The 14,290-nt window shown below is 36.8% G+C and overlaps 1 protein-coding gene across 1 annotated transcript in view; it reads right to left on the bottom strand.

Annotated features, from left to right (window-relative positions):
- Positions 1-5,819: 5,819 nt before the first annotated feature.
- LOC141290723 (multifunctional procollagen lysine hydroxylase and glycosyltransferase LH3-like) overlaps positions 5,820-14,290 on the bottom strand; it is a 30,393-nt gene continuing 21,922 nt past the window's right edge. The window contains exons 16-19 of the mRNA XM_073822814.1: positions 14,159-14,263; positions 13,874-14,020; positions 6,351-6,476; positions 5,820-6,255 (exon numbers count right to left, since the gene is read on the bottom strand). Coding sequence (XP_073678915.1) covers positions 6,100-6,255; positions 6,351-6,476; positions 13,874-14,020; positions 14,159-14,263 — 534 coding nt within the window. The 3' untranslated portion in view covers positions 5,820-6,099. The remainder of the gene's footprint in view (positions 6,256-6,350; positions 6,477-13,873; positions 14,021-14,158; positions 14,264-14,290) is intronic.

The following is a 14,290-nucleotide window of genomic DNA, read 5'->3' on the forward strand; positions in this document are numbered from 1 at the left end:
ACTCCAACCCTCTCATCTGATTAACCTCATCACTGCTCATAAATGTCCTGAAGTGACTGACAATCTGGTACGACGTCCCTAAAGATAAACAAGCCTGAAACTCAAAGGCTGTGCCTGAATTTCACACTTGTTTCTAGTGGAGTATGCAGGCTTTCTCCAATTATTTTCTTCTCTTAAACTCAGCCCCGTTCTGGAGAGCCACGCCCACATCTCAACATTACGGTGCCCGCCAGGGGACACCTTCGGTTCACTTATGTTTGTCGTGGCCACGAGATATTAATTCGTGGGAACATGATATTATGTTGTGATATTAATTCGTGGGAACGTTGGGAACGTGATATTATGTCGTGGCCACGACAAACATAAGTGAACCGAAGGTGTCCCCTGGCGGGCACCGTACAACATCCACTCTGACGATAGTACCAAGTCATTTATTCTATTTTTGATCATTCGTTACAGACAGAGGCATAGCAACCGGGCAACACTCACTTTTAGAAACAGGTGAGTTTTTCCCACCCCCCACTTTTTTTGACCAATATTTCCACCTGTGTTCTCTGATTGGTTACTTAGATTTGAGTAAACTAACATTTAGCCAATCACAGCGCGAATCGCTTGGGCATCTGCCATGAGCTTCAAATCTTGTTGCTCTTGTTCATCCACTTTACTGTTTGGTTGTCTGGGGTAAAATGCACCCTAGGCAGTGTTGGGTGTAACGCGTTACTGTAATTAAAATACTTTTCCACTGAAAAAGTAGAGTAACTGATTACTGTTCATTTTTAAGTATTTTAATTACAGTTACGTTTAATGTACTTGCGTTACACTGTAAAATAATTAAACTCGCTGAATATCATTATTTAATTTGATTAATTAATCTTCTAAATGTGAAAGTAAACTCTGCCGCTTTAAAATCGTTGAAGTGCAGGTGCACGTGATTTCGCGCAAGTTTGCTGCATACTCCTATGGTATTCTTAAAGGGGATGTTGGACTCGGCTGAAGCGAGTGGCTGTTTTGCGAAATGGAAATATGCCCATTACTTCAGTTTTCTGAAACAAGCAGACAAGAACATTACAGTAATATGTAAGCTATGTCCTGGGGAGAAAAAACTATCGGCCGCTGCGCTGTCAATAGCACGAGTACTCAAGCACCTGACACGGCAGCATAGACGAACACTTCTGTGTGATCCTTCATATTCAACGGATAAAACTGCGGCAACTCCTGCTAAACAGGCAAAACTTGATTTTACTTCGGTAGCGCAGAAAAGTGTCTGAATGAGCAAGGTTACAGTTCACTTTGTGGAAACACATGACATGATTACAAAAATGGTCATTAAAATGTTTTAAATATTAAAATAGTGGATAGTATTATAAAAGCTCCTTGAAATTCTAAATAACATTTTAGATTTGTTTAAATAAAGTAAAACATTTATTAAACTCATTGTTTTAAATTAAGTTTCACGTTTACAGGTTGATACATGTCATGTTTAACTTTTCTTAAGTTTCTTAAGAATAATATATATTTTTTGTTATTCTGGAATTGTGTTTCTTACCGAAAGAAGGTTACATTTCTTACAAAAAAGTTTATTATTATAGAATGTTTTCATAGAATGTAATATAGATTATTAAAAAAGCTAAAATGCTAAACTATTTAATGTTTGACTCATGTTTTATTTAATTATCTTTTATTTAAAGAGTTTAATTTCTATTTTTTGTCCACTCAAGGTTTATAGGGATTTTAAGAAGTATTTAGTTAAATTACTTATTGAGTATTTAAGTTACTTTTTAGACACAGTAATTAGATAAGTATTTTAAATACAACATTGATGAAGTAATTAGTAATTAGTAATTAATTACTTTTTTAAAGTAACTTACCCAACACTGACCCTAGGACGATTAATTCCTTTTTCAAAAACACAATGTAAGTATGTGTTACAGAATGTCGCCATGAGACGAATCACACACGCATTCAGCACTCTTATCAGTTGTTGTAAACAAATATTTCTTCTCATGATATACTTTTCTCAAACTAAACACGCTTAAACTTGCTTACACTACCGTCTTAAATAATAGTTCTATAACTGACGAAAAATAATTAGTATTACATTAAAATAAAGACAAATTTAATCACCCATGTATGTAGGGTGACCAGACGTCCCGAAAAATTCGGGACAGTCCCGAACTCTAAGCAGCTGTCCCGAATCCAGAATCCCGCTCTAATTGTCCCGAAAATTATACTGAAGCAAAATCTTAAATAGTTATTGTCTGATAATACATAAACAACTGTCCGAGGAGCGAGGTTGAGTCATCCTGCAGCCTGGCAACCAGCCAATATATAAATAGCCTAACGTTACTTCTATATTATATAAAATTATATGTATATGTAGGCTACTTATATTAATAAAAACATGATTCATTGAAAACATATTCATTTTCCCCTGCTTAAAGGAGAACTCCGGTGTGATATTGACCTAAAGTGTATTGAATCATGATACCGAGTGTGAACGTACCTTGCATATCTCATCTCGTCTTGTCCACTGCAGTCCGAAATCTGGGGTCAGTTAGCAGATGCTCACAACAGGCTGTCAATGAAAGTCAACAGGGCATCGGAATAGCCATGTAAATAAATCACTGTTTCACGCCATTTACGAGGCACAAAGTAGCTCCACACTTCATTGGTAGACTTCCAAGGGCCCTGACATTTAAAACAAGACATTGAGAACTCAGAAAAGCACCGGTAGTTTATTTACAAGTAGATTTATACAGACATGTTCCACCAGGAACAGACCGGTCGCCGCCATCTTAAATGTAGTCACGATAAGTCGAGTGTCGAGCACGTAGGAAACTACAATATTTAATATGATCTATATTTAAGATGATCTGAAACCATAGGCAGTATTATAGGCAATGATACAGTCAGTAGTCCATTAATATGTGTGTGTGTGTGTGTGTGTGATTTGAGTAAAATATCATGATTCAATACACTTTAGGTCAATATCACACCGGAGTTCTCCTTTAAGTCAGCCCATGTCCAGACCCGTCTGAAGTCTGCCAGGGACCATCTGGATGATCCAGAGGAGTCATGGGAGAAAGTCCTGTGGTCAGATGAGACCGAAGTAGAACTTTTTGGTCTTAACTCCATTCGCCGTGTTTGGAGGAAGAAGAATGATGAGTATCATCCCAATAATACCATACCTACAGTGAAGCATGGGGCTGGAAGCATCATGATCTGGGGGTGTTTTTCTGCACAGGGGACAGGACGACTGCACTATATTAAGAAGAGGATGAACAGGGCCATGTATTGTGACATATTGGGCAAAAACCTCCTTCCCTCAGTCAGAGCATTAAAGATGGGTCGTGGCTGGGTCTTCCAACATGACAATGACTCAAAGCACACAGCCAGGAAAACCAAGGAGTGGCTCTGTAAGAAGCATATCAAGGTTCTGGAGTGGCCTAGCCAGTCTCCAGACCTAAATCCAAGAGAAAATCTTTGGATGGAGCTGAAACTCTGTGTTGCTCAGCGACAGCCCCGAAACCTGACAGATCTAGAGAAGATCTGTATGGAGGAGATCTGCAGTGTGTGCAAACCTGGTGAAGAACTACAGGAACCGTTTGACCTCTGGAATTGTTAACAAAGGCTTCTGTATCAATTTTTTTTTTTTTTTTTTTGACTCAAGTGATCAAATACTTATTTGAAACAGTAATACATATATATATATATATATATATATATATATATGCCTGTGTGTCTCATTCATTCAGATCAATAATGTAGATCTCAGTCTTAAAGTGAGTTCAACTGTACCTGATACACAGACTGATAATAGCTCAATCTATACAGACTAGTTTGTACAAGTGTTTCTCACTCAGACTTGTGTATTTACTTAAAATATCACTCAACTACAGAGTCAACAAGCAGTGGCGAAGCACAATGGCATGTCTTACCTCAGAAAATAATTAAATACAATACTTTTCTTCCTATTTTGCAGTCTGAATGTGTTGATTCACAAACAAATGACTCATTTGAACAGCTTTCATGATTCATTTTTACTACTGGTTTGAATCAGTCATACAAATTGGATTGAGAGTTGGATTTTTTCGTGCTGGTTTGTGGTGTTCACAGGCATCAGATAGAAGGAGAATCTTCATCACTTTACATTATCAAGGTTGGAGAAACAAACACAAAGTGCAGGTATGGTTTAAATTGTGAAAGGTAAAACACAATCAACCGTTACTGTTGCTCAATAAACCCTACAGGGTTTATCTTGTAAGAACATGCTGTCTATTTTGCAGACTTACGATGACTGTGTGACTGCGTCAGGATGTTAAATGTTTACTTATTAAATAAATACATGCCTTGACATCAAATAATATGCTAATGAGATTCAAATATTTAAGATGATCTGAAACCATAGGCAGTCTCATAGGCAATGATACAGTCAGCAGTCCATTATTATATGTGTGTGTGATTTGAGTGAAATATTTAAGTGCTTTTGTTATTTCTCCTTATGGGGACAATTTAGTAATCACTAATTTTTAATTTTGTAAGTGACTTTTTAATGTTTTAATGATTTTTTTTTGATTGTTTGCCTACTATATATATATATATATATATATAACTTAATTTGTTATTCCTGCTAGCTAAATTTCACATTTGTAAACCAAAATCTGGCTCTTTTCTTTTTTCAAAGCAGAAACTTTTCTTAAGCTATGTTCATCCTTAAAAAAACAAAATTGCAAACCTGTTCTAAAGTCCCAATCTGAACCAAATTATTTGTGAACCCACATCAAAGTCCTGATCTGAATCAAATGATTCGTCATCCGCATTCTGAAGATCCGATCTGAATAATGATTTGCGAACCATAATTTCAGAGCAGGACTCAGAATCATTTAATTCGCGAAATGATCCGCAAACCTGGTCCAAAGTTCAGATCTAACTCAAGGCTCGATCCACGCTCCAAAGTCTCGATCTCAATAATGACTCGCAAACCATCGTTTCAGACCAGGATTCAGAGTGCGAATGAAGCACTAAAAAATGAATATTAAAAGACTACATATGGCACTTGTGTTATAGATACATAGTCTTTCAATTATTCAAACACTTTTCAATTACCTTCTCAGGAACATTGTTATATTCAAGGGTTTTCCAGGCCTTAAGTTTCAAAAAGTCAAATTCAAGTTTAAGCACCTTATCTTAAATTCTTTTAGAGTTACGCAAACTTTGAAAAAATAATATTTATGGCGCAAAATAGGATCTATGTAATTGTTATGAGAGAGGAAAAACAAGATTCCTAATCTAATTTCAACATTGAGAAAGTATCAGCTGAATGTAATCTGGTTTTTGACCACTGAAAATGTGTAGAGTTTACTCCTGGAGCCATATTTACTGTAGATCTCAGCACCTCTGGAACTGAAGGATATAGGGCCTTAAAAAAAAAGGTAGCAAGTGAAAAGTTTGTTAAAAACTAACATCTAAAAGGATATTAAGATATCCCTAATACTTTTTAAGTTACAGCATGCAAACTTAAGGGAAAAACACACAAAAAGTGCTTTCTCACAATTTTCCGATCGATCCCCAAGATTGCTAAAGTCAACAGATTTTACTAACACAGCTACCAATCTCTGTATAAAAATAACAATGATGCTGCCATCCTTCTAAAGTCATTTTTATGATCATGTAATCTGGCTCACAATCTCAGGTGAAAACCTGACACGCAATCATTCGCTTCATCAGGATTTCCGGGTCAATTTTCCTACCTTGGAACAGCTGCGCTGTGGTAGAAGGGAAAAGTCCATATTGTTGACATTTTATAAGATAAGAGGAGCTTTTGTTTACAATATTTATTTTCAAAAGGAAACAAATAATTTAAAGCGGTTTGTACAAAGCTAGAGTACAAAAGCTAATTCTGATGCTCTTTAAAAAACATCTATGATTCAATTATTCTATAAAATCAAGTAAAAAAACTCTTTTCATCAAGCTTTAAAGTTGTGTTGAAGGAGTGAATGGTCTGACCTCAGGATCTCTGTGATGATCCACTTATATGTAACATCTCATTTGTTAATTTACAGAGAAACACACACAAACACACACACAGACAGACAGAGTTCAAGGGTCAACGAACGAAACCATGATGTATCGTGTTCCTTGCGTAACGGGAAGCCCCTCGTGATAATGCGTCAACCGGCCCGGATGCATGAACGACCAGCCCTTCCTGGGAGACTCCACCGTACAGTCATAACGCAGAAACCGACAACCTCCACCCTGATGCACACACAGACACACAGAGGAGCGTATTACGTGTTTATTGGTAGAAACTCTCAAAACAACAGAACAAAGACAGTGTTAAGTCTATTTACCTCATAATCAATGTTTTTTCTGTTGAGGGCAATGTTGATGGTGAACGTGGAGGAATCGTGATGCGGACGGAGCGACGGTTGCTCATCAGGACGGTAGCGAACCACAAAATTCATCACAGCCTGAGCCTGTAACACACACACACGTTTGTACTGCTCAGGTTTTTTCATTTAGACTAGACTTCAGCAGTGAGAGTTTTTTCTGCTCACCAAGGATGCATTTATTTGTAAAAAATTATGAAAATTTCCGTAAATGTCCAAATGTCATTTCTGACTGTTGTCGTTGTTGGAAACACTTGTGCTGCCCAATAGTTGTGTGGAAACCATCATACATTTTATATTTTTGGATTCACAGATAAATAGACAAATTTTTAAATAGTTCAAAAGAACAGCATTTGTTTAATCTTTACTTGCACTTTTCAATAATTGAATTTTTAAAGAAATATATACACATTTTTATGACGCCCTTTTAGTGCAACACACAAAAAAAGTTCTAAGATTATGAGAATAAAATTGAAATATTGGGAATAAGTGGAAATTACGAGAATAGAGTCAAAATATTTCAAAACTAAAGAATTAATTCTAATTACTTTATTCCTGAAGTATTTGGACTTTATTTTTAAAGTATTTGGACTTTTTTGTCTGAGTATTTGGACTTTATTCTTGGAGTATTCGGACTTTACCCTCGGAGTATTCCGACTTTACTCTCGGAGTATTCCGACTTTACTCTCGGAGTGTTCCGACTTTACTCTCGGAGTGTTCCGACTTTACTCTCGGAGTGTATTCCGACTTTACTCTCGGAGTGTATTCCGACTTTACTCTCGGAGTGTATTCCGACTTTACTCTCGGAGTGTATTCCGACTTTACTCTCGGAGTGTATTCCGACTTTACTCTCGGAGTGTATTCCGACTTTACTCTCGGAGTGTATTCCGACTTTACTCTCGGAGTGTATTCCGACTTTACTCTCGGAGTGTTCCGACTTTACTCTCGGAGTGTATTCCGACTTTACTCTCGGAGTGTTCCGACTTTACTCTCGGAGTGTTCCGACTTTACTCTCGGAGTGTTCCGACTTTACTCTCGGAGTGTTCCGACTTTACTCTCGGAGTGTATTCCGACTTTACTCTCGGAGTGTATTCCGACTTTACTCTCGGAGTATTCCGACTTTACTCTCGGAGTATTCCGACTTTACTCTCGGAGTATTCCGACATTATTTTTCAACGTGGCACTAAAACACCGCCATCTATTCAGACTTTATTCTCGAAGTGTTCCAACTTTACTCTGAGTATTCCGACTTTACTCTCGAAGTGTTCCAACTTTACTCTCGGAGTATTCCGACTTTACTCTCGGAGTATTCCGACTTTACCCTCGGAGTATTCTGACTTTATTTTTCAACGTGGCACTAAAACACCGCCATCTATTCAGACTTTATTCTCGAAGTGTTCCAACTTTACTCTCGGAGTATTCCGACTTTACTCTCGGAGTGTTCCGACTTTACTCTCGGAGTGTTCCGACTTTACTCTCGGAGTGTTCCGACTTTACTCTCGGAGTCAGTGTTTCCCCTACCATTATCTTAGGGGGCGCCGCGCCACCCCAACGGCACCCCCCGCCCCCCTTGAACGTCAAGTTCATTTTATTTTGGATATAGCGCCAGATCACAGTTTAAGTCATTTAAGGTTATCTTTCCTATAGAACATGTCTATACATTGTTCTTTTATTAAACAAACTAAATAGCCTTATGTTATGTATCTTATTTACACAAAAGCATTTAATTTCTGTCTCGCGGTCGCGCGTTTACAATGTCTCCTCCCCGAAAACACAGACGGGTTCACGGACTCCATTCATAAAAACGGAATTTACTATAGCGCGGATTCCGCGGAATGCCACGGAATTCGTCGATTTTTGGATTAATAAACCAAAAGTTGTTCTGTCACTTTATTCAAATCGCGATATGGACTAGTGTCTGTGAAAACTGAGATGCAAAAAGACCATTTTAATATGAATCCTGCATGTTTCGTTTGCCTCTGTATGTATGAATGGCGAAGACGTGTTTTTTTTTCTATACGCATACTGAAGCACACGTAATTTTTGGCATTTGCATCTCACATGAACAGATAAACTCAATCTCCAAAGCTGTCACTTTTACCGTTTCATTTGAGAAAACTAGCATCATACCATACTGTACACAGAAACTTCACGGCAACTTGTCCAAATAAAAGTACGGTTTAACATGTAACAGAACTATATCAGTATTGTATTACTTTTGTACAGTATAATGTAGGTGTTTATATATTCCTATTTAAATAATTTACATAAAACAATAAATATACGATGAAAAATAAATATTACAACAAGAATAACCACTTAATTGTAGAAAAAAATACTACAATATTATTTAAACATTTTAAACTGAATATAATTTTTCTTCCATGTATTGATTTTAACAGTAAACCTCTGTTTGTTTGCCAAAAATTAAAAGGGTTTATTTTTCATTTAATTAAAAATAAATAAATGTTTATGCTTTCATTTGATTATCAGAAAAATTAAAACACACAAGAATTTCTTAAAAAAAAAAAAAAAAGCAAAAGATTGCAGAACCCTATTGTTCAAAATGTTAAAATACAGAGATTTGGACTTATTTTTTCACTGAAATAAATGTTTTCGTTATTACACAAAGTAGGCTAAAGTACTAGAAAAAAGTAACTACCGCATAAGCCCCCCCCCCCAAAGCGGGAAACCTAGGGGAAACACTGGGAGTATTCCGACTTTACTCTCGGAGTATTCCGACTTTACTCTCGGAGTATTCCGACTTTACTCTCGGAGTATTCCGACTTTACTCTCGGAGTATTCCGACTTTACTCTCGGAGTATTCCGACATTATTTTTCAACGTGGCACTAAAACACCGCCATCTATTCAGACTTTATTCTCGAAGTGTTCCAACTTTACTCTGAGTATTCCGACTTTACTCTCGAAGTGTTCCAACTTTACAATCAGGAGTATTCCGACTTTACTCTCGGAGTATTCCGACTTTACCCTCGGAGTATTCTGACTTTATTTTTCAACGTGGCACTAAAACACCGCCATCTATTCAGACTTTATTCTCGGAGTATTCCGACTTTACTCGGAGTATTCCGACTTTACTCTCGGAGTATTCCGACTTTACTCTCGGAGTATTCCGACTTTACTCTCGGAGTATTCCGACTTTACTCTCGGAGTATTCCGACTTTACTCTCGGAGTATTCCGACATTATTTTTCAACGTGGCACTAAAACACCGCCATCTATTCAGACTTTATTCTCGAAGTGTTCCAACTTTACTCTGAGTATTCCGACTTTACTCTCGAAGTGTTCCAACTTTACAATCAGGAGTATTCCGACTTTACTCTCGGAGTATTCCGACTTTACCCTCGGAGTATTCTGACTTTATTTTTCAACGTGGCACTAAAACACCGCCATCTATTCAGACTTTATTCTCGGAGTATTCCGACTTTACTCGGAGTATTCCGACTTTACTCTCGGAGTATTCCGACTTTACTCTCGGAGTATTCCGACTTTACTCTCGGAGTATTCCGACTTTACTCTCGGAGTATTCCGACTTTACTCTCGGAGTATTCCGACATTATTTTTCAACGTGGCACTAAAACACCGCCATCTATTCCGACTTTACTCTCGAAGTGTTCCAACTTTACTCTCGGAGTATTCCGACTTTACTCTCGGAGTATTCCGACTTTATTTTTCAACGTGGCACTAAAACACCGCCATCTATTCAGACTTTATTCTCGAAGTGTTCCAACTTTACTCTGAGTATTCCGACTTTACTCTCGGAGTGTTCCCGACTTTACTCTCGAAGTGTTCCAACTTTACTCTCGGAGTATTCCGACTTTACTCTCTGAGTATTCCGACTTTACTCTCTGAGTATTCCGACTTTACCCTCGGAGTATTCTGACTTTATTTTTCAACGTGGCACTAAAACACCGCCATCTATTCAGACTTTATTCTCGAAGTGTTCCAACTTTACTCTCTGAGTATTCCAACTTTACTCTCTGAGTATTCCGACATTATTTTTCAACGTGGCACTAAAACACCGCCGTTTATTGTTAAGACTTTAATCTCAAAGTTTTCCGACTTTACTCTCGGAGTATTCCGACTTTACTCTCGGAGTATTCCGACATTATTTTTCAACGTGGCACTAAAACACCGCCGTTTATTGTTAAGACTTTATTCTCAAAGTTTTCCGACTTTACTCTCTGAGTATTCCGACTTTACCCTCGGAGTATTCTGACTTTATTTTTCAACGTGGCACTAAAACACCGCCATCTATTCAGACTTTATTCTCGAAGTGTTCCAACTTTACTCTCTGAGTATTCCAACTTTACTCTCTGAGTATTCCGACATTATTTTTCAACGTGGCACTAAAACACCGCCGTTTATTGTTAAGACTTTAATCTCAAAGTTTTCCGACTTTACTCTCGGAGTATTCCGACTTTACTCTCGGAGTATTCCGACATTATTTTTCAACGTGGCACTAAAACACCGCCGTTTATTGTTAAGACTTTATTCTCAAAGTTTTCCGACTTTACTCTCTGAGTATTCCGACTTTACTCTCGGAGTATTCCGACTTTATTTTTCAACGTGGCACTAAAACACCGCCGTTTATTGTTAAGACTTTAATCTCAAAGTTTTCCGACTTTACTCTCGGAGTATTCCGACATTATTTTTCAACGTGGCACTAAAACACCGCCGTTTATTGTTAAGACTTTAATCTCAAAGTTTTCCGACTTTACTCTCGGAGTATTCCGACATTATTTTTCAACGTGGCACTAAAACACCGCCGTTTATTGTTAAGACTTTATTCTCAAAGTTTTCCGACTTTACTCTCTGAGTATTCCGACTTTACTCTCGGAGTATTCCGACATTATTTTTCAACGTGGCACTAAAACACCGCCGTTTATTGTTAACCCTCTGGGGTTCTTCCCCGACCAGTCACACTCAGGGCCCTCACGGTCAAAAGTGACCGGAGCCCTGAAATCATTATTTCCTTTTTTTCAGTAAAATCAATCAAATGTATTTTTGTTCAATAATATTTTTTCTTTTTTTCTGTCGTGTTTTGACAGAATTTTATGATAATAATTAATATTTATGCTACAATTATGATCTATTTTTTGCCATTGAATATAATAGAATTTTTTTTAATATATATAATTTTTATTCTTTTTTAATTAATGCTGTATTTTAGTTTAAAGTAGATACCTGGCCTATAGAAAATAATTTTTTGAAGTCGGATTTGTGCCATCTGGTGGCGTAGTGAGCATAATTACCAGGCAATATCCTATTTTAACCACTAGATGGATGTAATGCTCTCTATAGAAGGATTTGTGAATTCTAGTTGTTTTTGCACATATTTGCCAATGCCTTTTCAGGTTGTGGATTTTATTATATAAAATTAGATTATCAAAGACTATTTTTTTTATTATTTGCCAAGTTTTTTGTTTGTTTGATTGGTTTAACTGGTAATTTGAAGTGCCAGTTTTACTTTATAATACAGTCAAACCAGAACATTGCATTAGAAAGAGAAACAATGGAAAGCATTTTGTTACCCATTGTTTTAATTCTAACTGAATAAAAATGCCGTTCTTTCAGTCATACCATTTTTTTTTTATTTTGTAACCTTTTTATAATGAACATTTTGATTTAAATAATTTTTTGTAAAATTCAATAAACAATAACTCTTATTTAGCACAGGAATTATGAACAGCAACAGCATGGGCAACAAAATAACAGCAAAAGTATAATTATCAAACATTAAATGGAAAATAGAGAAATAAAAATATTTTAAATATCATCCTAACCCTATTTACATTTTATGTGCATTCTTTTTTTACATATTCAATGAACAGTAACTCTTATTCAAAAGGCAACAGCAATTATGAACATAAATCTAAAATAACAGAAAAGTATAACAATTGTCAAATAGTAAATAAAAAAATAGAGGAAAAAAAAGTTTGTTTTAAATATCATTCTAACTATAATTACATATTATTTACATACTAATTGTGATTACAGATCAGGTTGTGACAAATCACAACAGAGTGTCTCCATATAGCACTTTGAGCAAATGATGCTTGTTTTGAAATCTTTTTTCCGTGTGTGTGTGTGTGTGTGTGTGTGTGTGTGTGTGTGTGTGTGTGTGTGTGTGTGTGTGTGTGTGTGTGACATGGTGTGTGACTTTTGGATTTTGGATCCAATGTCTCCCTTTTATTTGATTCATAGTCTCACATTCCTCTGTTACAGTCTCACCAATCTCATATTTCCCTGTGTGTGTGTGTGTGTGTGTGTGTGTGTGTGTGTGTGTGTGTGTGTGTGTGTGTGTGTGTGTGTGTGTGTGTGTGTCTGTGTGTGTCTGTGTGTCTATTTTGGAACTCTGATGGCTTACAGTCTCATGCTTTCATTGCTGTGTGCTTTATTTCTTACATTGATTGCCTCTATTTCACACATTTCCCAAAATTAGCTTTTGAAATGACACACGTTCATTTGTGTGTGCGTGTGTTTTTGTGTGTATAAGTGTGTGTGTGTGTGAGTGTATTGTAGTGTTTTGCACTCTTGATGTTTTAGAGAGTCACCCCTTCACAGTTGTGTGCTTTTTTTCTGGATTGTGGCTGATTTGTAGATTGTATGCACAAAAAAACTCTGTATTTTCATATTTTTGCCAATTTCCCATTCATTTCCTATGGCCGGTCATTTTGACCCGAAGACCCCGAGTGTGACTATTTTTTTTACGACCACTTAGACTTTTCCAATCCTGTCCCCAATTTTTTTGTGTGTTCATATACCAAGTACCATAAAAGTCACCAGGTTTCATACCATTCCGATGAAGCTACGATTTTTAAAAAAATTTTATTTAAAAAATTCCGGTCAAAAGTGACCGAAGAACCCCAGAGGGTTAAGACTTTATTCTCAAAGTTTTCCGACTTTACTCTCTGAGTATTCCGACTTTACTCTCGGAGTATTCCGACTTTATTTTTCAACGTGGCACTTAAACACCGCAGTCTATTGTTCAGACTTTATTCTCGAAGTATTCCAACTTTAATCTCTGAGTATTTTGACCTTATTTTTTAACATGGCACTAAACCATGTATTTTGAATGGTAGTTTACAATACTGGACAGCACAGCTGTTTTCAACAATGATAATAATAATATTTTTTTATTGAGCAGCACATCAGCATATTAGAATAATTTCTGAAGGATCATGTGACAATAAAGCCTGGAGTAATGATGCTGAAAATTCAGCTTTGATAACAGCAATCAATTACATGTTAACATATTCACATAGAAAACAGCTGTTTTAAATTGTAATATATTTATTTATTTATTTATTACTGTATTTGATCAAATATATAAATAAACACAAAAATCATAACCATTCACACTAAAATACACATTTTAATATGAGCAGGGATACAAACAAATAATAGAATCAAAATGCTTAGCTGAGTGTTATTGGACTTGGATTCATCTGTGTGTGTCTTACCTTCGGATAGTATCCTGGGTAGAGTTTCTCTGTCACAGGAGCAATGTAGTCTTTGAGGAACTTCAGCCACTCTTTCTCATACTGGATCTGATTCATGTGAATATCGACTGTGGGAACGTTCTCATAACCTCCAGCTAACCGTTCATCCTGAGAGAGAAACACACACATGAGCTGCTGCTTTACTCTCTCTCTCAAACACACACACACACACACACACACACACACACACACACACACACACACACACACACACACACACACACACACACACACAAAGACACCGACCCTGTGTTTTCCTCCAGACCATCCTCCGAAATCCTCCATGGTCTCAACAAGCTCATCACACATTCTCTCAGAGAATGCTGGGAACCAGTAGACGTCTGGACAGGGCTGAAACACACACACAATGGCTCATAT

The sequence above is a fragment of the Garra rufa genome, chromosome 18 (genome assembly GCF_049309525.1).
Source record: "Garra rufa chromosome 18, GarRuf1.0, whole genome shotgun sequence".
NCBI lineage: Eukaryota > Metazoa > Chordata > Actinopteri > Cypriniformes > Cyprinidae > Garra > Garra rufa.